This window comes from Urocitellus parryii, chromosome X (genome assembly GCF_045843805.1).
Source record: "Urocitellus parryii isolate mUroPar1 chromosome X, mUroPar1.hap1, whole genome shotgun sequence".
Lineage (NCBI taxonomy): Eukaryota > Metazoa > Chordata > Mammalia > Rodentia > Sciuridae > Urocitellus > Urocitellus parryii.
Genome location: NC_135547.1, coordinates 38172881 through 38199605, shown reverse-complemented (window position 1 = coordinate 38199605; position 26725 = coordinate 38172881). Strand labels below are relative to the sequence as shown.

At 35.2% G+C, this 26725-nt stretch overlaps 1 protein-coding gene across 4 annotated transcripts in view; it reads left to right on the top strand.

Annotated features, from left to right (window-relative positions):
- Pak3 (p21 (RAC1) activated kinase 3) overlaps positions 1-26725 on the top strand; it is an 84197-nt gene that overhangs the window by 41723 nt on the left and 15749 nt on the right. For all 4 annotated transcript variants that reach the window (XM_077793853.1, XM_026396783.1, XM_026396782.1 and 1 more), the window contains 6 exons: positions 3319-3382; positions 19884-19932; positions 20151-20263; positions 21473-21590; positions 23019-23118; positions 23619-23815. In XM_077793853.1, the coding sequence (XP_077649979.1) occupies positions 3319-3382; positions 19884-19932; positions 20151-20263; positions 21473-21590; positions 23019-23118; positions 23619-23815 (641 nt within the window). The remainder of the gene's footprint in view (positions 1-3318; positions 3383-19883; positions 19933-20150; positions 20264-21472; positions 21591-23018; positions 23119-23618; positions 23816-26725) is intronic.

Sequence of the window (26725 nt, the reverse complement as noted above, 5' to 3'; positions counted from 1 at the left end):
TATTTTGCTTTTGATCAGTCTATGGAAAAGAGTCTGCTCAGCAACTTAATAGTAAAACTTTCTTAGAAAACTATAAACTACTTAGTAAAACTATGGTTTCAAGTGACTTTAAAATCATCGTTTCATTAGGGGAAAAAAGGGTCAGGCACTTACCCATTAATAAATGACTTGAAAAATATGGCTTTTAGTGATGTGGAAATCTTCAGACAATTTGAAAAATAAAATAGCAACTCAGAAATTGCTAAGTGGGTGGTATTCTATAGAGACAGCTCATGTAAAATATATTCTTTATCCCATATTAAACTATGAGGCATTTATAAAAGATAATGCCTAATTTTAATTGAGTTCAATTAAATAAATATTCACTGAGTATTTGATACATTTTATAAACAGCATTGAGGAAGAAGGCACTAAGGATATAGAGGTGATACGACATGACTCCTGTCTTTAAGAAACTGTGTCAAAGGGGATGGCAAACAGATGGATAATATGATCCAGTAAGGAGACCGGAAAAAAAGGAAAAGCTAAAGAGTGAGAGAGGAAAACTATAGTAGTAGCACAGAGAGGGTAAGTTACTAACTTTATTCAAAGGGATCAGGGATAACTTCCTCAAAGAGGAAACATCTGCGTATTAAGGCATGAATAGAAGCCTACCCTGAAGAAAAATGGGAAGGACATTTCAGATAAAGACTTGACATCATATGCCTAGGACTCTAATGTATTCAGTGTTAATTGAACAAAGAATCAGTAGTGGAGGGTTTTGTTGGAGTTACAGAAGAGGCATCTAAGCTGTTAAGCAGAAGCTAATCTTGAGCTGCAATTAAGTTTGTTTTGATTAGATGAGAAGATTCTAGTGGTAAAAGATGTGATGGGGAGAATTAGAGCTGAATCATGAGAAACCTTGTACTCAATGCCAAAAACTTTAGGCCTTACCCTGTAGATGATAGGGAACCATCCTGGTGTCCTGAACCACAGAGAATCAAATGTTTTGATCAGGTATCTATTTCCAGCATCATGGGAGAGGTGTGGACTCTGATCTGAAATAGGCAGAGGGTGGAAACAGGAAGTCTATTTAGGAGGCTGCTGGAATAATTCAGGCAAACGATGATGAGAATCAAATAGAGAATTAGGATTCACATATATAATGAATAAGGTTGATAAATGTTCATTATTTTCTATAGAAAAAATTACGAAGCAAAGAAAAAGTTGATGAGAGCCCAAGTAAAGAAGCAGTAATAAACAAGGGACAGATAGAAGAGATGTCTAGGAAGTAAAGAGATGCCAGCTTGGTAGGAAACCAAATGAGCCAGTGAGGTAAAGGATGAATCAAAGATGATCATATTTCTGACCAGGCTATAGAGTGGGTGAATTGACAGTAGTACTGATTGAGACTGGAACTACTAGAAAAAAAGTTATATCAACTCATATTGCCTAAGTGTTATTTAACCTCATGTAAACATAGACTTCCTTTACGAAAAAAAAAAAAAAAAAACAAGAACCACCTCAACAATCTGATGAATAGTCCATGAGTGAAACACTTTACTAATTTTTTTCTGTATATGATTAGATATGAATTAAGCTGTCCATTGGCCCAGAGAATAGATATTGTCTAAATTTGCGTGAGGCATCATCTATAGACACAGCACAGCATTCAAATACATAATTGCTTTTTTTAAAAAAATATTTATTTTTTAGAAGTAGTTGGACACAATATCTTTATTTTGTTTATTTATTTTTATGTGGTGCTGAGGATCAAACCTAGGGCCTCACATGTGCTACACGAGCGCTCTACTGCTCAGCCACAATCCCAACTCCTACATAATTGCTTTTTAAAAAACATTTTATAGTAGATGGATACAATGCCTTTATTTTATTTGTTTATTTTTATGTGGTGCTGAGGAGGGAACCCAGTGCCTCACATGTGCTAAGCAAGTGCTCTGCCCCTGAGCCACAACCCCAGCCCCATAATTTCTTATTCTAATCCATTTAATAGACAAATATTTGTTGAGTGGCAGCCACTGTACTAGGCACTGAAGTTAGAGGTGAAAAGCCAAATCTCGTGGCCTCCAGGAAAAGCATGTGATTCTCATTAGAGGGATCAGAGAAGACTTCAAAAAGGAGAGTGTTTTAAGATTATATTTAAATGATAATTATGAATTCATGAGTTAGATGGGAAGGGGAATTGGAATGTCTATATAAAGACCTATCCATTGGATAGTGATGGCATGTAAATTCAAGGTAGTACAGAGAGAGAGAAGAAGAAGAATACTGAAGAATACCAACACTGGTTAATAGGAGCCAGATGGTACTGGATGGTGAAGGACCTGTGCACAACTAGAGAATTTGGTTTTGATCCTTCAGTGATCAGAAACTTTTAAGTGCTTTCTTAGAGATTGTTTAGAAAACAGGAAAAATAGAGAGTTATTGCTAACAAGTACAAGGTACCTTTTGAAAATGATGAAATTTTCTAAAATTACATCATGATGATCTTTACACAAGTCTGCAAATATACTAAAAACTATTGAATTGTGTGCTTTAAATGGCTGAAGTTTATGCTATGTAAATCCTATGTCAATAATGCCATTTAAATATTTGAAGCACTAGTAGGGCCCTAGGTCCAGGGATGTATGTTTTTAAAAAGTGAAAGTCTCATTACTTTATGATCAAACTTTGTTCTTCATTATACCCATCCCTATCTCTCATTGTTCTTAGAACAGAACTAGGTGTACAGTAATTACTCAGTAGAAACTTGTACAGCAGAATTGAATGTAGTGTAGTGATTAACTTTATTCCAAGTCAGAGAATTCATCTTTCCAATAATAAAGTTTAATAAAAGTGTCTAAAAAAATTCTTAGATGTTTTCATTTCCTAATCTACAATATTAGGAAATGAAAACTTTGTGACCAACCCTGTTTTGTTTTCCAAACATCATCAATTCGTGCTGGGGTTGTGGTTGGGTGGTAAAGTGCTTGCCTAGCACATGTGAGGGGAGGTACTGAGTTAGATACTCCACAGCATATAAAAATAAAGGTATTGTGTCCATGTACAACTAAAAAAAACATAAAAACGTCATCAAACTTTAATATAAGCATCATGGATAATTATTACTACTTTAATTCATATGTTACTATTTGTTTTTAAAACAAATGAAAAGTAGCATGTTTCATAAATATGGGAGTATTTGCTTAACTTTTGTCATTGACTTTATTAGAGGGAAATCAATCAGTTTAAATCAATCAATCTCTCTCTCTCTCTCTCTCTCTCTCTCTCTCTCTCTCTCTCTCTCTCCCTCTCCCTCTTTCCCCACCTCTCTCTTAGGAAGCATTGTGAGTGTTGGAGACCCAAAGAAAAAGTACACAAGATTTGAAAAAATTGGTCAAGGGTAAGTGATGGTTATTTGAGATATCAAAAGATGAGCACCAGCAAGAGATATTAAAATTTAATAACAGCTTGGATTCCTGCCAATTCATGCTTGTCATTTCTTGGATTGTGTTTGTGTTTACAATCTTAATATTGGTCTTTCAAGCTGACAGACTGACTGATAAGTAAACCTACAAACATATCTGCTGGATTCCCAAGGATCTGGTACCAGAGATTTGACTTAGAAGTCTGTCATGGGCTCTAGGAATCAAAACTTTGCAAAAAGTTCCTGATATTCCTGATCATCAGCTAGACATGGGAACCAGTGTTAGATCACTGGAGCTGAAGGGAGGGGTCAACGGTTCTGCAAGTCAGCTATAATTAGGTATATCTTTTAGGCCTTAGTGTGATACTAAATGGGAGGGCCTGAGTAAGCAACAGTGTTTGAAGTAGAAAAGTTCTGTATAAAAAAAATTGTGCCTTCCTAAGTCACAATCCTCAACTCATTTGCTTCATTCCTCAATGGTAAATACTACAAGACAGGTTGTAAACAGACAATGTCATGCATTGAAGGGGACTAAGAAAAGAAAATCTGGATTTAGATTTTATTTTAATTGGTGAAGAATCTGGGAGTGCTATCAGTAAAGGTGAGATATACACTCCATTTGGAAATAGCCCTCCAGATCGTTGTTATTCAATATGGTAGTCATTATTTACATTTGGCTGTGGAGCATTTGCAATTTGGCTAGTCCAAATCAAGAGATATGCTGTAAATATAAAATATACATCTAATTTTGAAACAATATGAAAAAATGTGATATATCTCCTTGGTAAATTGTATATTGATTACATGTTGAAATGATAAAACAACAGATGTTGAATTAAATAAAATATACTATTATAATTAATTGTACTTATGAAAACCTTTTAAACTGTAACACTAGGAGGTTTATAATAGGGTTTACATTAGGTTCTTTTTCTTTCTAAATATTTTGTTGTTACAAATTGACATAGTGGTGTACATATTTATAGGCAACTGTGTGATGTTTGGTACATGCAAATATCACATAATATTCAAATCAGGGTGAGCATATCTATCTCCTCCAGTATTTATCACTTCCTTGTGCTGAAAACATTCCAAGTCTTTTCTTCCAGCTTTTTAAAAATATACATTACATTATCATGATCTATAGTCACCACACTGTGAAATAGAGCAACAAAACTTATTTCTCCTAACTATAATTTAGTATCCATGGATGAGTCTGTCCCCAACCCTTCTTCCCCACTACACTCTCCAGCCTCTGGTAACCATTATTTTGCTCTTAACTTCTATAAGATCAACATTTTTGCATTATACATATGAGTGAGTTCATGGACTATTTTTCTTTGTCTGGCTTATTTTACTTATTATTCTCCAGTTCCAGTCATGTTGGTGCAAATGACAAGCTTTCATTTTTTTAATGGCTGCATAGTGTTCCATTGCATATATGACCATATTTTCTGAATCCATTCATTAGTTGATGGATACTTGTGTTGATTCTATTTCACTATTGTGAATAGTCCTGTAGTAAACAGGGGAGTTCAGATATGTCTTTGACATGCTGATTTGATTTCCTTTGGCTATATTACCAGTAGTGGAATTACTAGGTCATATGGTAATTCTATTTTTAGTATTTGGGGGAACTTCCATTCACATTCTCACTAACAGAATGTGAAGGTTCCCTTTTCTTCACATTATTGCCAACACTTGTTATATTAAGTATTCTTGAAGATAGTCTTTGTTAGTGGAGTGAAATGATACCTCACTGAAATTTTGATTTGTATTTCCCTGATGAGGAGTGATATTGAGCATTATTTTCTGATACCTGTTGGATATTTGTATGTGTTTTTTAAGAAATATCTTCTCAGGTCTATTTTTTTTTGGGGGGGGGGGGTTTGTTTTTTTCCAGTACTGGGGATTGAACCCAGGACCTATCTATTTGTACCCAGCCCTCTATCACTGAGCTATATCCCCAGCCCTATTACCCTTTTTTAAAAAAAAAATGTATCCTTTTTCACATTGAATTGAGTTTCTGGTATATTCTGAATATTATCTTCTTATCAGATATATAGTTTGTTAATACTTTCTATCATTCTGTAAGTTGTTTCTTTGCTTTATTTTTTCCCTTTGCTATGCAGAAGCTTTTTGTTTGATATAATACCCTTTGTCCTATTTCCACCTCACATTATCTTTCTAATGGACAGAATTGCTTTAATTGTAGGATTAAATGGGAGCTATTTATTTATTTATTCACAAAGAGCTTTCTTCAAACAAAATTCTTTTTTAGAGGTGGGAATGAGAGATGTTATGATTTTGTTTTGATTGTTCATTCCCACCAAGACCCAACTGAGCCAACAATAGCATTGAATTTAAAAAGGAAAAAAAAAAGTAAGAAATGGTTTCAAATATCTCCCAGGTAATGAAGCAAGACTAATTCCTACAAGAACAAAGATTAGGCCACCAAGCAACTTTGCATACCAAAGAGATTTCCCCTTCTGCCTGTTATTTATACCCTGACCTCTAAAGGTGAAAAGTAAAGTTCTTTATTTCTGAGTACCTTTGTAAAGTCTGGATAATCTAAACTAAAACATCAAAGCAGAAATCCTGCTTGCCTTCTGCAGGAAGGTTTATTTTAAATTTCCACTGAGTTCATCATTTTAAAGAATGGTGGAATCACCAGATAGTTCACTTGCAGGCGAACAACCTTTTCATAAGCCTCAGAGGATAAGGATTCTATTTTATTTCTCCTTTTGTCTCCTTTAGTATCTAGCATAGTGCTTCCACCCATACTAGGCCTTCAAAAAAATTTATACAGTTATGGTCAACAGCCAACTTCATTTTGGCTGCACTCAAAGTTTAACTACCAAGCTTCCCTCCTCTGCTGCCCCCATTGCTCTGGGACTGTTTTTTGCATCAATAAATATTTGTTGAATTAATGAAAATGTTTGTCTTTATAGCTTTCTCTTTCCTTTGGCTTTTCATGTGTGTATGCATATGTGACTTGTGTGTTTTCACTCTTGCTCTTGCTCTCGTCAATGTATCTTCATCTCCCATAATGATTTAGTCTTTCTCACCACATCTTATTCTTTGTCCTTTGGATATTGCACACATCTTTTTTCATGCATGTTTGCTTCCCCTTCTACTGTCCTCTCTGTGTCTCTCTCTCTCTCTCTCTCTCTCTCTCTCTCTCTCTCTCTCTCTCTCTCACACACACACACACACACACACACACACACACATCCCAAATGGTCATAATATAAACTGAAGATATATTTTTATAAAATCAAGATGTATTTTCAAAATAGCTTTTAATATAAAATCTAGCAACTTGAATATATTTATTTAATGTGATTTTATCATTTGTTTACTAATTTTATTTTTTGTTCTTAGTATTCTCTGTTGTTAAGTTTAAAGTAAATGAGCAAAATATTTCTTTTTTTTTCTGTAGATTCAGAAAACCACTCATATATTAACTTGGTTTTTACTTACATGGCTCTCAATTTATTTTTCCATGAATTACTGGCCTAAATTAGACAAACTAGTTCTACTCTCAATATATAGAGCTTTTATTTTCTTTTCATTAAGTGTGGGGTTTTTATTGTTTTGTTTTACCTATTGTTGTGGCATCATTCAAATTGTTTCGGTAACCATTCAATGCTAGGAATAATCAACCCCAGTATTCCATTTTCAGCTTCAGGGAATACAACAGCTCACTCTTGGGAACCAGATTTAAGAAAAAACCTCTTCATTAATCACCCTTGACTACTTGGGAAACTAACTTTTTTCCAGAATGGGTTTCTGCCACTCCAGCATTCAGACCTGGAGCCAAAGCATTGGGATCCGTCATCCATAAGTCAAGTTCAGAATTCCAAGTCTAATAATTTGAAGACATAGCTGAAGAGTCAAAAGCTAAAGATGATATTATTTCACTCTGTTTGCTGTGAAAAGTGTTCTAAAATTGGCCATTTTGAGTACATGCATACAAAGTGAAATTATGAAGAGAGGTAAGGAGGGGGGAGACAAAGAGAGAGAAGGAAGAGAAGGAAGAAGAAGGAAGGAAAGAAAGAAAGAAAAAAGGGAGGCATGGAAGGAAGGAAGGTACTTCCCAAATTGTCATTAACAACATGAATTCATCTGAGATGTATGTGGTGGAAACAGAAGAATCTTCACTCTCTAGGATAGTTATGTAAAAGAACTTGTTTGATAAATGTGGTAGGATGAGACAACAAAATCAAATATTTATTTTCCATTAGCAGCCTTCGTTGGCAAGCCTGTATAATTCCCAAATAAGTAGTAGCTATGTAACAGAGGGCTGAATTTACTAATGTTGGCAGCTGTTCCCACAGATTTCTCATTAATACATTGAATTCACTTTAAGACCTTTCCTTAAATGAGAATGCACTGAAAAATAAGCCCTTTTCCCCTTCAGTTTCATGTTATATTTTCTCTTCATCAGTGTAATAAAAACATTTGTGAGGCAGCAACTTTAAAGAGAGAGTTTAGAACCAGTTTAACAAATACATTTTTCTTTCAGTGAACTTCTATCCTGTGCCTACTATGTATATAATACTGTTCAGAATCAGGTTCTGGGACTTCACAGCGACTTCTGTGTTCATTTTCCCCCTAAATATCTGACAGCGAGAAAAGGGGAATTGTATCAAAATATAAGCATACCCCCTTCCCCCATGCATATGCCTTTCTCTGATATTTTTGCCCACACACTTATCTTCACACTTATCACACTTACCTTCATCTCCCCCATAGATCCCTCCTTGGCTTCTCTGATCCTAATTGTCCTTTTCTGTCTTCTACCCTTCAGAACCTTATAGATTATACCAGCATCAGCATGTATTTACTTCTTACACCTTAGCTTGTCTAGACAGGTAAAATTCCTTAAAAAGAGGCAAGATTGTAAACTCAGAAAGCTGTGGACAAATTGTTTAATTTCTTTAAGCATCGGTTTCTCCTTCATAGTAAAGCATAATGCACATACTTCATAAATTTTGAAATACAGAGAAGGTATTTAAAGTGCTTAGTGCACTTCATGGCACATAGGTACTTAGTTAATGCTAGTTATTATTAGGAGTGAAAGATTTACCCATGTTCTACTATTATGCAGAGCAGAATACAGCAAGTATTAAAATTTACCTACCAAGAGCTATGGGCAAAGAAAGGGAGGTAAAATGATTTACAACCAGGGAGGGGGTGTGAGGTCAAAATTCTTAGAGCAGTGTACATTTGAGTAGTGACCTGAGAAGATATAAGAAGTTAACAAGTTGGGATTATGGGAAATTTCATTTGAAAGAAATCAAATGAATATTTACTTTATACTATGGGATTCATTCCCTTTGATATCTGTAGTGTCTGCAAAAGTGTCTACTTATAATGTTTAATTTGTTAATTTATCCTATTTAAATATTTGAAACCACACATTACATAAAATTATATTGATTTGGGGAGATTTTTTCTACTTTTATATTTCAGAATCAGTGGCTTTCAAAATATTCATAGGCATATTTAACATTGTTGTTTTTATAATTACTAGAACCTCTTTTTGAGTCTCCCAGTGGCTATCCAAATGTATCATCTGCTTTCTGAGATCTTTGAGATATTAAACTAACATGTGATTGTCCATCAGTAGTTTATTCCTTATACATTATGCCATAATGTTAAGATGTTTGTTTTCTGAATCTGGCCTATAAAGTTTTATGACATATCCAGTATACCACTCCTTAAATCTTCTGTTACAAATATTCAGATTTACACAAAAGTAGAGAAAATAGTACAGGAACACTGTGATTAATTTTGCCCAGATTTAACACTTATCAATAATTTTTAATAAAATCAGAATGCCATTATAAGATCTACAAAAAATTAACACTTGTTTGATATTGTCTAACTCCTAGTCTATAATCAGAATTCTACAGGTATCTCAAAATGCTATTTTTACAGTTGATTTGTTCAAACTAACAAGTGAAGATGACCCACACATTGTCTTTCGTTGTGTTTGTTAAGTCTCTGTACTTTAAAGTAGTCTCCCTTCTTTTTCCATCATTAGAAAAGTAGGACATCATTGACTTGTTAAACTAGACATCATCTTGCAGAATGTACCTCTTTCTGGACTTGTCTGCTAGTTGCATACAGTATCATTTAACTTGTTCATCTGTTCTCTGTATTTCCTATAAATGAGTGTTAGCTGTACAGGCTTAGTAAGATTCAAGTTCAGCATTTGGAAAGAGTTTTCATAGGTGGTGCTCTATCTATGTTTTGTATTCTATCACATCAGGATGCATTGTCCAATTGTCCTGTATTTAATGATGAGTAGATTGACTGGAGGATTCATTGGGTAACTTTCACCTTCCATGTAAAGTTACCCATCAACTTTTCATCCAATAGTTTCATCTATTGATGATTGTTGCTAAAATCAATTATTTCACCGGGGATTGAAAAATAGGGATTTTCTAAATCTGTCATTCTTCCATATTTGCTAGCTAGAATATTTTATGTGTGCTTGGTAGTAGGGATTGAACAAAGGGGTGCTCTACCACTGAGCCACATATCTAGCCCTTTTTAAAAAATATATAAAAATATATTTTTAGTTGTAGATGGACACAATACCTTTATTTTATTTGTTTATTTATTTTTATGTGCTGCTGAGGATCGAACCCACATACAAGTGCTCTATCACTGAGCCACACCCCCAACCCACTAACTGATTTTTTGTGTGTGTGTGTGTGGAGCTGGGGATTGAACCCAGGGCCTTGTATATGTAAAGCAAGCACTCTACCAACTGAGCTATATTCCCAGCCCTATATCTACCCCTTTTTTATTTTTTATTTTGAAACAGAGTCTTGTTAAGTTGCTGAGGTTGGTCTCAAACTTGGGATCCTCCTGCCTTAGCCTCTCAAGTAGATGGGATTACAGGCATGTGTTACTAGCACCCAGCTTAGAATTTTTTTTTTTTAAGAACTATACTTCATCAGCTAGGGCTCTTTAGCTACCCTAAAATGTAGTCATGCAAGAAAGTCAAGATGAATTCTTTATTTTTTTGGTAGAGTTGGATCAAACCTAGGGCCAAATCCTTCGTTATTATTGCCAATTCAGTATAAGGAGTTGGTACCCACGTTACTTCCAAAAGTTTCCAATGAGTGGTGGTTTTATTTTATATTTTTAGGAAGGGAAGAAAGCTTTATCTTTTATTTAAAAGCATCCTTATAAACTCATGAGTTTATGCATTTTGTTTCATTTTCATTCATCAGTATTTTTAAAATATTTTTTCAGTTGTTAATGAACCTTTATTTTATTCATTTATTTGTATGCAGTGCTGAGAATTAAACCCAGTGCCTCAAACATGTGAGGCAAGCACTCTAACACTAAGCCACAACCCCAGCCCATTCATCAGTATTTTTAATGATCAGACTATTCCATCTTTAGTTATTGGAAACCCCTTTTACTGTATTGACTTTGAAAGAGATCTTTTAAAAGCTTATTTAGGACATCTAATACTTGTACTTATAAGACGACACCCCCAGAAATAATTTATGTGCATCCTTTCTTTTCTAATTCTAACAGGTACTCTCTATGGATATCTACAACTAGCACTGAATATTTCAACCTAATACATATTTCCCAAACTGTATTTTGATGATTAAAACCAAATGAACCTTGTATTTGAACACAGTGCATCTCTCTCTCATATTTTTAACACAGTGGCAACAGACTATATTTCCCCTTTTCTATTATGAGCCTCTCTTTTTCTGTTTTAGAGATGGTTTCATATCAGTAGTTTATTCTTTTTTATATAATTTTATTTATTTATTTTTAGGTGGTGCAGAGGATCAAACCCAGTGCCTCATGTGTGCTAGGCCAGTGCTCTGCTACTGAGCTACAACCCCAATCCAGTACTTCATTCTTTTTAAAAGATGCATAGGATTTTATTGTTTGGATTAGCTATAAATTATTTAAGCAGGCCCCGATTGATAGACATTTAGTTTCTTTCTGATATTTGCTATTACAAACAAGGTTTCAATGCATATCCTTACAGATAAACCATTTGACACTTATGTAAATTTATAATTAGGATAAATTCCTAAGTGTGGAATTGTTGTGTGAAAAGATAGTTGCCCTTCATAGAGGTTGTTTCATTTCATTGAACACTCCACCAACGATAATGAGTATGCCTGTTTGCTAGCCATCTTGCCAACACAGTTGTATTCATTTATTTGGTATTATAATACTATAACAAAAACCCTTCCCTACAATGATTATTAAGAGGGAAATATATAAGAAAGCAACTCTTAACAAGAAAGCATGTGGCAATACAAAAGGCTGTCATGCAGAATTCATTGGCCAGTGTAGTTCAGCTGTATGATATTTTCTACCCCGATTAATACAGCCATGTACCTATGTTTGATAGAAAGTGACAATGGGAATATTTCATGAAACCATTTTCCTCCCAGAGGTAAAACTATGTTTCTGTCCAAACGAATTTTGTCTAACATGTGAATCTTTGCCAATCATTTCATTATACAGAATGGTAACATAATCAATTCATTGATAATTACAAACAAACTTTAGTACTAGCTCATGTGTAATAAAACAAGCTTTCAGTCCCTGTGCCTCTAAATTAGTTTTAGTTTTTTGTTTGTTTTCTTTTTTATCAGTTCTTTTTGGTAATACGCGACAGTAAAGTCTTATTCAAATTAGTACCCCAGACTTGTGGATGTTTTAAGGCTTGAGAAAGTAAATATACCATGTTAGGTATTTTCAAACAACCTCACCATTCAATGAGGAGCCCCCTTTTTATTACATCAAGTTCCTTTATCCAATATGAATAGTTTTAAGTCTTGTATCTTAAAGATTTGATAAATAACAGCTTGGTTTAGAGAATATAACAAAGCAGTGTATGACCACAGAACTGAGGGATAAGCACTGAAAATAAAACATCTGACTTGTTTCTGTTGTTGTTCATGAAACTATGGCAAGAGCAAAAGTGGTGTGTAGTGTGTTTACAGAAATTATTCTTTGGGTAGGACCACCCACCACAAAAGTATTTGCTTCCTCATTGGATCTACTTTGGGCCACACAAGGTAGATCACTGCTATGAAGCACTAAATAGTTGTAGTCTGAGCTCTATAAAAGGCTTTGTGATGTAAGAGATTGGAAATACATTAGCATTTGTGAAGAACAGTGTTTATAGAGTGTAGGGAGATGCCCTTTGTTCTACTTAATGCTCTTAAATGCCCTGTGTTGTGTGTAAAGAAAGATGATGCCGCTCAATCAGCCATCATTAGCAGGGTTTGCACGTTGAGTTGTTTTTTCCAGCCACAGTAATGAGCTTGTATTAAGCCACCTGCCCTCCTTTCCTGTCCAGGCCTTCTTGAACCCAATGGGACACACTGTGAAGCAGCTGCTTGGACTTATGTTGGAATGAGTAGCTGAGAGTTATCTGGACTTTCCAGGGATTAAGCCCTGTGACTGTGGCCTCATTATCACTGGACTGTAACCCACTGAGCTCCCCAGCCCCAAACCCATAATGTGTTACAGCTCTATTTAAAAGTAGATGACCATGAATACTCTGGGAAAAGTCATGCCCAACTAAAGAAGAGAAAATTCCCTGTTAAAAATTATAATCCTGGGGACTGGGGTTGTAGCTCAGTGGTAGGGTGCTTACCGAGCGAGTGTGCAGCAGTAGGCTCAATCCTCAGCACCACATAAAAATAAAGAAAGAAACTAAAGGTATTGTGTCCATCTACAACTAAAAAGAATACTTTTTAAAAGTTATAATTCTACTAATTAAACATTATGCCATCTGGCCCCAACTGCATTCTGTACATTTAGAAAGGTAGCAAGGTAACATGAATTTTTACATAACTTTTTTTTTTTTACCTTAGAGATGCACTTTTGAAAAGTAAATTACACAAAAGACAACGCTCTGAAATTTCTTTATGAGAACATTATTGCATGCAGTGGTTACACTATTCATTTCCATCCTTGAGCCCTGAAGGGTTTATTTCTCAACAAAACAAGTAAATATATGGTAGTGTCAAGAAATACACATCTTTGTGTATTTTTATGTCAAGTGCATTAATATAGAGAGGCAGTTTCTACACAGGGTCCTCTAAGTAGTGACTTTCTTAAATATTCAGAAGAAGATAAAGTTGAGTCCTAACAACTAACACCAGGTCCTGTCACCTTCAGCCACATAATAATCTTAACTGACTCAGAAACCAGGAGAACCAGCTTGTATGGTTATATCAAAAGAATCAAACATACCATGTCCTGAGACAAACTAAATGGCTTAAAGGGGGCACATGGACTAAGTAAGCAGAAAATTAGAGGCAAGATAAATATTTGAGAGTGGGAGCAGCTTAGCATAATGGATACAATTGTGACCATGAGGAAGTACCACACATGCACTTAGCATTGATGAAAAATGTTAATGATCTATTTCAAACAGAAATGATAGTTAAGAGCGCGGGCTACATTTTTAAGCTCAGCTGCTGATTAACTGCATAACCTTGGGGGCAAGCTACTTACCATTTCCCAGTTTCTATTATTCATTTGTAAAATGAGGATAATGGAGTTGTATAGGGTGAAGATTAAGTAAGATCTTCTATTTACTGAGAGCTAGCAGAAAGTCTCAATAAATGATACAGGCTTTTCTAGCAGCAGTAGAAGTAAGAGTAGATGTAAAAAATAACCATCCTAAATGGAGTTTAAAATCCTTACCATGACTGCATTGGCACTCTCTCTCTCTCTCTCTCTCTCTCTCTCTCTCTCTCTCTCTCTCTCTATATATATATATATATATATATATATATATATATATATATATATATATATATATATATAACCTTACATGGAGATATTGCCTATCCTTCAGGTTTCCTCACTCTTATTTCCACTAGGCTCACATTGGACCTCATTGAGCTCTTTAGTCCTCATGTCTTTTTCTTTTTCCCCAGTCCATGAGCTTCATTTTAGCTTCACTTCCTTGCCCTTCTTTCCCTCCTTTAATTCATTTCCATGCTGAAATCAAGGTGATTTATCTAACCTTTTAGCTCCACCATGCTGCTGCTTTGGCAGCTACTCAGGTTTATGGTTTGACATTGGCTCTTAGCAGGAAATATCAAAACCTGATGAAGAGTGCTGATAATTAAATTGACTTGTCAGGAAAAATAGTGAATTGTTTTTTTTTTTTTTTTCCTTACTAGACCGTTTGGGCTAGATGCCAGTGTTTCCATTTGAGTATTATGTACTTGGCCACGTCAGGGACAGACTGTTGATAAAGTATCTAATGTGATGTGGAGAATTCATCACAACTGTAATTGATGATGAATGAACAATGTGTTGGTTTAATATTCTTTAACTGGAGTGTAGGTTAACCCTAAGGTCTGTAATTCAGAGTTAGGAGCCCTTTGTTACTTACTGGTTGTGTCATATTACACATATACTTCCACTCTTGGGGCTTCAGGTTTCTTATCTGCAATAAGGAGGTAAAACTGGATGATCTCTATTTCCCTTGAGTTTTAATAGTGCATAATTTCTTTTTGCCATCTAAGGAACTGAGATTTGGAATAAATAAAATCCCGAGCATAAACATATGTTCTCTCTACAGCAATCTTTGACTTCAATATAATAGGAATGGAAGGATAATAAGGATGAATGTAATTAAGTGGCTTCATAAAAATCGAATTGACAATATGGACCATTTTAGCATAACAGCTCCAGTATGTCAGTGAATTAGGAGTGTTAACCTCCATCTTTGTTAGATTGATTTCTAGTATCTGTATAACCCACAGAGCTGAAAGATACTGATTTTTTTTTTTGTACAAGGGATTGAACTCAGGGACACCTAGCCACTGAGCCACATCCCCAGTCCTTTTTTATATTTTATTTAGACACAGGATCTCACTGAGTTGCTTATGGTCTTGCTAATTGCTGAGGCTGGCTCTGCAGTCATGATCTTCCTGCTTCTGCCTCCTGAGCCACTGGGATTACAGGCATGCACCACTGGGACTAGCCAGACTTACTTACTTTCTTTCTTTCTTTCTTTCTTTCTTTCTTTCTTTCTTTCCTTTTCTTTTCTTTTCTTTTCTTTCTTTATTTCTTTCTTTCTTTCCTTTCTTTCTTTCTCTTTCTTTATTTTTGTTAAAGTGAATTAAAATGTATTTTGTAAAATATATATTGAGATACTTTAAGATACTCCAGGATGTTGCAGAATTCATCTTTTAGGAACCAGTGTGATACATGTTTGGCTTAAAGATTGTTTCTTTTGAAGTACATATATACTACTGTGCTTCAATTATTACAAGAAGAGGTCTTCTCACCTTCACCACCAAGACCTCTATAAGAGTCTCTATGAACCCCAGATTGTAAATAATTTTGATGAGTATATTGTATTTATTAAGTAATTGTTTATTTCTTATACTTAAATATGCAAAAAGAAAATGCATATAACTGTGCTGGGGCTATAGCTCAATGGAAGAGTGCTTGCCTAGCACATGTGAGGCACTGGGCTCTATTCTCAGCACCATGTAAAAATAAATAAAATAAAGGTATTGTGTCCATCTACAACTAAATTTTTTTAAAATGCATATAACTTAACTATTGCCTAGAGCCTTCTGGCCACCATGCAATATCTAACATAATCATTAGTTAATATAATTCCAGCTAAAATAAAATGTATATGATATTTGAATTAGTTGCATTCAGATGAATGTTGAATTTCTGTTATGAATTTTGAGATATCAAATATCTTGAAAACTTCCAGGCACTTAAAGAGCTTCCTAGTCATCCACAGACTACCATCAATCAAATAATAATTATCATTATCACTAATATTTACTGGACAAATAGTATAGGTCAGGAATGTTTACATTTTAAGCACTGTAGACATTTAATCCTCCTTCAATCTTGAGTCATAGTGAGATTAAATTATTTACCCAGTGTCATACAACTAGGAAGTAGTTGAATGTGAACCAGGGGAGGTTAGGATGAAAAGGAATAAGGGATACTGATCTCAGCCCAGTGATAGGCAATGAAAGTGCTTCAATAAATGAGTCTTTAAAATTTTTGACATCTGTTGAAGGGAGAGATTTGCACTTACACCACTGAATCTTAGATTGTTAGAATATAGAAATACAGTAGACTTGGGATGCAAAGAACTATTAGGCATGCTGAGAGGGAGCTAGGGATAAGGCACTAAATTTCACTGTGCAGATTATACTTGAGTATGTGCATTTTAGTTGAGGGTTCTACAAAGGCTGGAATTGGGTAAACCAATCACTTACTAATCAGAGCAATGAATTCCAACCAACTAGCGACATGTTTGTTTTTGGGGTGGTAAATAGGATGGAGAGTATATCACTATTTTAATACTGGGAACAAGGGTGAGAGGAAAGGGGAAAATGGCTCCCACTAAATAATTATGTACACGCAGTCAGGTGGGGGAAGGGGAAATGAGGGGGGAAGTTCATTTTTAGTTAATAACTGATGATCTAGAGTTTCAGGGTCTGTAAACCTCTGTGAATTAGGAATTTGTGGCAATTCTATACCACTGAATGTCGTAAAACCCAGGATATTAGGATTCCAGGGTTAGAATCCAGCAATTTTAAGACAATAAAATGCTGAAGGAATTAGGGGACAGAAACCCCAAAGGATTTGCAAGGTAAAGCTCAAGAGATGTTAAACACTAATCCCCCTTTCACTCCAAGTCAATCACAGTTTTAGGTCCTAGTACAGTGAAATGGACTTGAGGTTGGAGGAATGCTGGTAGAGGATAAGGGGAGTTGCCTGGGCTGGCATTTTGGGCCTTCCTCCCCAGATTTAGCTGGACCAGCTCCCATTTTAATTGTTTTATATTGAGGGTTCCTGCATGTGGTTTCATTTGATAACAGTGTTCCAAGCTTAAAAGAAAAAGACAAAAACACTTCCCTAGGGAGAAAAAAAGATGTGGAACCTCTACAAAGTGTTCCACTTTTTCACCCTTAACCTCTGTCCTTTGGAAAATAAAGACAGATGCTAGCAAGGATGTTTTGGCTGGGAGATTGGGAAGGACCAACCAAGAACTCAGTGAATCAGTCATCCTGTACTAGGAAAGTAGTAACAGCAGTAAAATCAGATAATAATAACAGTTACCATATTAAGCATCAACTGTGATCCAGGCACAGGGCTAAATACTTACCTAGATTTTGCTGTTTGAGTCTCTGCACTCCTAAGAGATAGGTACTACTATTACCTGACTTTGCAAATATCATTACTCTTTTGCATCTGAAGGAGTTGTGAAAATGGCCTAAATATGTAAAGATATACAAATGAATTTAAAATTGTATTTTGCAATTCAGTATAAGAAGTTGCTCAGGGATTATTCCAGCTATAATATACACCAGGTTGAGATGATCTATCTATTCCTTTGAACTTAGAACAGCTCTGAATTCAGAAGAAAAAAAAATCACATTCTGGCCCTTAAAGTGAGGAATGTCTTATATCTTATTCCAAGAGGAAGTGTTTTTATGTAGACTTAAGTAGAAGAAATGTTTTCTTCAATGGAAAAAATTCTATTGCAATCATATGCTTGCTCGAGGATATTTTTATTAATGTGTTAATTCAGCAGATATTTGTTGGGCACTAACTATGTGCTCTGAACCCAGAATCAGAAACACAAAATGGAGAGAATAATTTATTTAATATAGTCCTCAAACCTAAGAAATTTCTATAATTATCAATTCCAGGTTTAGTGGTCTCTATTTTGTGTGATTTTTCAGCTTAGTTGGAATAGATATTTAAAACTCATGCAGGATGTGGAGGGAAGTACAGTTTTTGGTTATAGATGATAGAATTAAAGAGCTTTAGGAACAAAGTAGCCCATTCCCTATACTTTACATGTGAGAGAGTCAGATGACCTTAATTATAAATTGTATAACCTTGTCCAGGTTACTTAACTTCTCTCAACCTTAGGGTCCTCATATATACCATGAAAATGATAGATTTTCCTTATATAGAAATAAGGTAAAGAATACATAAAATAAGCTACATGGGCTGGGGTTGTAACTCAAATGGTACAGCATTTGCCTAGCATGTATGAGGCACTGGATTAGATTTTTAGCACTGCATTTAAATAAATAAAGGTCCATTGACAACTTAAAAAATATTTAAAAATAAGAGAAGTTATATGAAGTTTGTCACAGTGTCTTGCACGCGCACACACTATATGCTCAATATATGTTTGCTGTTATTGTGATCACTAGTTTTCATGTGAGAGGATTAAAACAGTAAAAGGAAATGCATTGCTCCAAGGTCATATAGGCTGTTGATAGTATGCCAAATATTAGAGCTCCGATCTCTACCAATAGTCAAATATTCCTTATACTACACTGCCCATTTTTTCCTGGGACCAGGTAATATAAAATTCCTAGGCTTATGAGAAATATTTTGGCTCACCCAGGGAGAAGAAGAGAGAAGAAATACTAGGAAATACCAGACATAAAAAAAGAATGTCTGGACTCAGAAAACAAAACAACATAAGGGATAAATGGAGAGTAAAAGAGAAACACAATTACCAGAGAGTTTAGATAGGAAAGTGGGAGCATTACAATGCCTAGTGGATCACAGGACTGATTTCAAACCTAATTCCTTTATTTACCACAGATGAAATTGACAGTATTTTTTTTCCTTTTTATTGGGGGTGGAGGTGAAAGATGGTTCAAAATGCAGGTGTGGTTCACAGAAAGTTACTGTGAATTTAACTTTATAATTTCTATTTTTAAGCATGGGATGTTAGAATAGAAGCCTGAATACTACCAGTCCTTAAGCAATGATGGAGTTTAAAAGGGTATTTGGCTAAAGCAATACTTCAGCTAACTAATGCCATAATAAAACCACATTATTCCTTTGTGTAGCTACAGTACTGGTACAGCACTGAATGTGGTTGATTAGTTAGATGAACATATTCTTAAAAATTAGAAATATATTAAAAGAGCCACACTGTTCCTCTGCTAAAAGTGAAGGTTAATTTCTACTTGCCTAAGCAAAGCAAAAAGTGATGTTGCCTTTGCTAAACTAGATTTCAGTATAAGCAGAGGCCCTCAATTTTCATTGTTGTACGAGTTGAGGAATATTCAGAATATTTCAGTAGTTTCCCATAATTGCATAGAGCATGGCCCAGAAACTGGTGCCAAAAAATCTTGACTGGAGTTTCTAGCCCACCACAAGGGATAGACAGTGAATGATTCAGGTGTAATTACTTTATAAAGAGGTTGTTCCAATATTGTGCACTTAAAATTTTGTTAAAAGGGTAGATCTTATGCTCAATGTCCTTACCATGATAATAATTTTTTAAAATATGCTCTTGTTTTACTTCATCCTTTAATCTTGACTTTGCTAATTTTCCTCTCCTGCAAATAACCAGTATTTTGTTGCAAGTGAAATACATTGGTAACACCTTTATTGCTTATTCATTTGATAAATTTCACCTTCACAGGGCATCGGGTACTGTTTATACAGCACTTGACATTGCAACAGGACAAGAGGTTAGTGCTAACATTCCTGATTATTTTCCTTTATTCATATTTATTCCTTGTTAATGACATCTCTTATGAAAAAATGTAGATAATTTACTCATGGATTTGTGGTACAGAGAAAGAGCTTAGTAAATAATTTGTATGCCTCATTCTGTGTTCCCAAAATATTGATGTTTGTGTTTATTGTGACAATTGTGATTCATTCTCATATTTTCATCATCATTCAGGTGGCCATAAAGCAGATGAACCTTCAACAACAACCCAAAAAAGAATTAATTATTAATGAAATTCTGGTTATGAGGGAAAATAAGAATCCCAATATTGTTAATTATTTAGATAGGTAAGTGTTTTCTCTCATTATGTATGTGTTGTTCTTATGGGATGGCCTTTTCTTGGTAAATTATTTTATTGGGCTTTTATTAATTTAACAGTCAAATATTTCTCAAATGCTACAAAGTAGTAGAGTGTGAGATACATGGCTAACCTTTTACCCACTTATCTTTGACCGCCCATCAAACATGAAAGGTTTTATGGGTTTGGTTCTAAACATAAACAGTTTGTGTAATTTCTACTTGTGGATTGTGGCTCCACATTGGCAGGAAATAGAGAGCCGTGGTGCTTTAAGCATTTCTTTTAGTGTTTGTTTGGAGTGGGTAAGATCTCTAGGAGGCTGAATGAAGAAAGGCTGACTACAATGGCCCTGCTTTAATGGGTGCTTTGTGAGGAACTGACAGTGAGGTCTAGGGAATTGAGACTTAAACCTTTTTCTAAACCAGGTAATTAATGTTTCTTTCATCAGTAGTATTAGCAGTGTTATAAATAGGCATTTAAAGACAGCACTAACTCTTCACTTGTGGTTAACATCTGTCTCTTTCAGTTTCAGTAAGTGTTTGTTTAGCACAACTCTGCTGTTCTGAGGGAATACAAAAGAAAAGGCTAGTTCTTCAACCTCCATGAGCTTAAGATCTTGCTGTCTGAGTTTTAGACCAGGTAGATCAATGATATTGGAAAGAGGAAAAAAGGAGGATGGAAATTGAGAGTCATGATCAGTGTTTCATAAAATGCCCTTGGGGACTCACTTGCAGCAAAGTGACCCTATGCATTCATAATTTTGTCAAAATAGTATTTGCACTTGTAGAAATGCAGGTTTCTGGGCTGCTTGCCATAACTCATGAAATGGACCCAGTGAATTTTCATTTTTAATAGACTCCCCAGTGCATCTTATGGACATTGTAGTTTAATTTCACAGTGATGTGGGCATAAAGGCACATCAAGGGTCCTTCCATTCCTTATAAATCCTCGCTCTGGCTAAACAAGGAACCAGAGACCCAATGATACTACTTAAGTGTCTAAACATGGCCCCAAGTTATTTTCTATAACTTCATGCTCTTTGCCTGTATAGTAAGGCTCTGGTGACCTCTGTGCCCATATTTGATCACGTTTTGTTCTTGAATAACTATAGATAATAGACATAGCTCCACTCACAACTGACTTCTCTCAGAACTGAGACTTGGTCACAAGTCAAAGTCTTTTTCTTTTCTTGTTATAGCTACTTAGTTGGTGATGAACTGTGGGTGGTCATGGAATACTTGGCTGGTGGTTCTTTGACTGATGTGGTCACAGAGACCTGTATGGATGAAGGACAGATAGCAGCTGTTTGCAGAGAGGTAAGAAAATAGAGCATTTCTTACGAATGAGTACACCAAAATTAGTATTTATGCTTGCTCAGAATGTTTATAACATCTAAGTAACAATAACAAAAATTTTCTAATGAAAAAACAACTGGAGAGCCTGACTTCAATTTGAATCTTAACCTAAGTAGCATTTATTTGCATCAGTCTCCCCAGCCCCTTGTTTATTTTAGTTGCTCTTTTTGACAATCTTTTGAGTTCCATTATGTAATCCTTGAGGTGCCATATTTAATCCTTTAGGTGCCATATTCATATCACTATAATTAATATGCAAAATGGTGATGTTCACATGGAACTTATTCCTGATTTGGGGGAATTTTAACACAATATTTATTTCTTACTACATGTAAAATATGACCACATGATATTCCGATCTTTTTCCAGAAGGCAAGTTAAACAAGGTTCTCCTTCAGCCCAGAAAGCAGTTGCTTTCATACTACAAGGTGGATATTCCCCATAGCCCTCCAGTGGGCCTGTGCATGTCTCTTTTCCAATAATGGTGTCATGTTCTTACTTCCAAGCTAAATAAAGGATTTTTGTTATAATTATTTTGTTCAATAATTTTAAAAACACACACTTTTCATTAGAGTCTTATGTTGGGCATTGTCCTCTATCTCATTCATTATGGTGAAGTTTTCTACAAACAAAATAGGAATAATGATTCACTAAAACGTGAAAACAAATGATAGAAAAACAAAAATAAATGATATCAGCTAATCTTTACATTTTGTATTAAATTGTTTGCTTGAATTTCCTCCTTTGTTTTCTTCTTATTCTCATTTCCTGCACCCCAGACACCATAGATCCACTAAATGCATATGTTTTCTATTCATGCAATAAATCAAATTTATTGTCATTCAAGTCCTGAGCCTGTGGTTTCCATTTTTTGGTATTACAATACAAAAGCATCTCCAAACAAGTATCTGTAGTTATTTTATAAACTAGGAGACCTTCCCAAACTTGGCTCTTCATCAGAAGTAGTTTAGAGCACATATTTCAAATGCAGATTCCTGGGTACTACTCCAAACCTATTCAATCAAATGAAATCATATACACAGAGGCTTCCTACATCTGAAAAGACCAAGCTGAATCTATACCTTGCAGATAACTAGGCCAAAAGATGATTATATTTTGTGTTAGGTTTGCTGTATTCATGATTAGTGCTACTTATATCCTTACTCTTTCATGGCCTAGTCTGACATGGGAGCCATCAAACTTATACTGCTAAGTAACATCACTGATTTAAGTTATAGTGTTATTTTAAAGTGGTGTTAAGGCATGCGGTAATCAATTTCATTTGACAACACAAAATTATATCCTTCCCCAATAATTTGTCTAGAAATGAAACTTAGAATTTAAAAAATTCTTTGTGATATAATTGGAACTTTTTTTCTGGTTCAATAGTGCCTCCAAGCTTTGGATTTCTTGCACTCAAACCAAGTGATCCATAGAGACATAAAGAGTGACAATATTCTCCTCGGGATGGATGGCTCTGTTAAATTGAGTAGGTATTTTGATTCAGATCATGTTTGAGAAAATATCAGGGAATTTCTGTTCTTTTACTACCTATCTTAAGAAGATAGAAGATAATGGCTGCTGAAATAATTTATTTGGAAGCATTGAGAACCCAATTTTAATTAATTTGTTTTATGCTGTGTTCCTGTAGATTGTGTCCAGAATTTTTGCATTTAATATTTCACAATTTCTAGTGTTTTTTGTTATGATTGTATGACAAGTACCTAATTTGAAAAGTGAAGGATACTGTAACTTGCAGGAAACAATAATGGACACTGAAATATATTAAAGCTTGGTAAAAATGACATCAATGATTATTTCTGACCCCACTAAAACCAGAACCAGCTGAGAAATTAAGTATCAAAAGGATGTGAGCTAGGCAGCTATGGAAGCTCAGTGTTTCACAGGAAGGTTCAACCATATCTGAAAGTATCCTATTGTAGAATGAAAGAGTGTGGGCTTATTTTAATTGATTTTTCATCTCTACAGCTGATTTTGGGTTCTGTGCCCAGATCACTCCTGAGCAAAGTAAACGAAGCACCATGGTGGGAACTCCCTATTGGATGGCACCTGAGGTGGTGACTCGCAAAGCTTATGGTCCAAAAGTTGATATATGGTCTTTGGGAATTATGGCAATTGAAATGGTGGAAGGTGAACCCCCTTACCTTAATGAAAATCCACTCAGGGTAAGTGAGAAGAGAACTCGGGTAGTTCATCCCCAGGAAAGGGGAAAGGCCAGATATCATTTCTGGTTTTCACCAAAATTGACTTTTTCCTGGGACAAATAACATAGAAGCAACAGGTTATAATTTCAAAATTACTGTGAGCTTTGTAAAGTTTTCTTACCATGCCTCAATGGTTTCCTAAAGTGCTTTGAAGTCAGTATGTCTAATGAAAAGGGTCACTGGGTTCAATCCTCAGCACTACATAAAAATAAATAAAGTTATAAAAAAATTCTTTAGTATAGCTCTCTACTGTAAGAACAGTAGAAATGGAAAGAAGAGAAGATGTGGGAAGCAAAAATATTTATCATGTGACATGGTTAAATAATCTATCTAGGAAACACTTACTTTATAATGACTTTAACAAAGTTAATACATTTCCAAACAGCTATAATTTTAAACTGAATTTCCCTTCATTATCATTAATGATTTATTGAGCAACAATAACTTGGTGGGTACTGGAATGGAACACAGAGATAGACATAGCGCCAATCTGGTGAAATCACAAACGTCATTAGAAGACTGTCAAGTAGAAAATGAATGGAAATAGTTGGGGTTGGGTAACTCAGTTTGCTGCTGCAGAAATGGAGATTTGATCCTCATGTGGTCCACTTACCTCTGCAAAGAAAAAAGTTCCATTTCATAGCCTAATCCCACCATCTTTATTCAGAAAGGTGCTGTTGATCATGAAGGAAAAAGGCAAAGAAGTATAAAAGAAATTTCTTCTCAGTACAGAAGCAAACCAGTAGGTATTCTATTGTATTTAGTCTAACGGTGACCCAGAAGCTGTTTTACGTATTTAAAGGTCATTATATTGTTGGAAAAAAAAAAAGAAATATACACAGATTTGAATTTTACCCCCCCAAATCATTCATATGATTCTGCAATATGTACACTCAGAAAAATGAGAAATTATATCCTATCTATGTATGATATACCAAAGTGCATAAATGCCTTCTATGGTCAGGTATAACTAATTAAAACACATTTAAAAATTAAAAAAAAAAAACCTCATTCATATCATCTGTGTTATTACCACTAAGAGCCTAAAATTGAATTTCATTTCTAGGTATTAAAAAACCATTGCCCCTTAGTAAATAGTTAAATGTGCTCACATTAAGCTTACAAAAATCCACATTCAAACCAAATATATGTGCCTTTTTGTACATGCAAAGAAACCTACAAACTAATTGTCTAGTTGTTTTCACAGCTGAATATTTTGTAAATGGGAGCTATATTTCCTATGTGTGGAGAGGAGGACAGTCTCCTCCTTGGCCCCCTTCTAATTCCTCTCTGGTACTTGGCTTCTTGTCCTAGTCCCTACACTGACTGGAAAACAACAGATATGAGTGAATGCCCTAATGAATGCTGTGGGCTATTTCTCTGGTCTCATGAAATAATCTGGAAGTGAGATGTTCACATTGATTAGCTGCCTGTGGCGCTGAGTGGAAAAGAAGGGGCATTTTCCCACCATTTGTGGGTCAACCCTCCATGAATTTAATCAAGTCCACCCCTGACCTATGGACCATCGCATCAGGATAATTAGTGGGGCTTTTCCTTATTGTTTAACTACCTTTGCCCATTAAGAAATAGCAGTGAAAGAACACATCAGGCCCGTTGTTTCCATGGATTTCCTCCTCTAAGTCTGTGGAGTTTGGAGGCACTAAATGGATTATGGCTATTTTGCTTTCTGCCTTCTAATGAGTAATTTACAACCTGCAGAATTTAAGGATTAAAAAAATGGTTCTGTATAGCAACTGGTCTCAGTAATGCATTTATTACCTTCTTCAGTTCCTCAATTATAATTGATCGCTCTTCAGCTAGGCTGCTAATTGTTAGAAAAAAGGAAACAAGTTTTAATCTTTATAGGCATCTTCTAGCTTCAGATTAGAACTCATAATTAACAGCTTGTCTTTTAGAATCCACAGCCTTATATCTAAACAAGTACTTGCAGGTTAACAAACCACAAGGTTTAGGAAAGCCTACATTAAGACTATGACAAAAAGACCTGTCAGAAAGACCACCCTGTTGAATTCCAGTGATAAGAATTTATTTTAACTTTGCTCATTACTCTCCTTGTGTGATCAGGTTCCAATTAATTAATCAACATGTCCATACTGAGTCAGCCCTATTCTGAGCCTATCTCTCCAAGACACCAGGAGTACTTTTTAAGCTTTAATTTCAAAATATGCTATCCTCATGATCTCTTAAAAAAACATAATGTCTCAGGCTAGATGCCCTTATTTGGGATTTGAAAAACATAGTCATTGAAACCAGGGGGAGATTAAAAAGCAAAAAATATAACATGAGCCCATAGGGAGCCTACACTTCCTTGGATCCTGGTGACCAGGCCATGTGTGGTAAAACAGAAAATCGTCTAGGATTTTAAGAGAGGAATGAAAGAGTGTTCTATTAGGATTTTTTCCCTTTAAAATCCTTCCAGTACTATCACCTGTCCACTGGTTTTAAGGCTTTGAGATGGAAAGAAGTGGAAGGAAAGAAGATAAATTATTGAAAGAAAGAAGAGTGGTAGAATGGAGTGGTACATGCTTGTGAAAAATAATTGATTCACTAGACAGGAGTTGGATGTGTCCCTTAAAGCCTTTCTAAATCTGTTTCCTTTCTATAAAATAGGGACAATAGCTGTCTCATTGAGCTGGCATGAAAACGAAATGAATAATGTGTATAAATCAGTTAGCATGTAGTTCCCAAGAACTTTCCCTCTACACTGGCCACACCCCATCCCCTTAAGGACTGGAGGGTTCTGTACAGTTCAGTTAATTCTCATGAACAGACAACACTGAATAGGATAGGTTCAAAGTGAAGTTTGGGGCTTTACATTTCAAAGTCATTTGCATCTCACTGTGGCTTTCT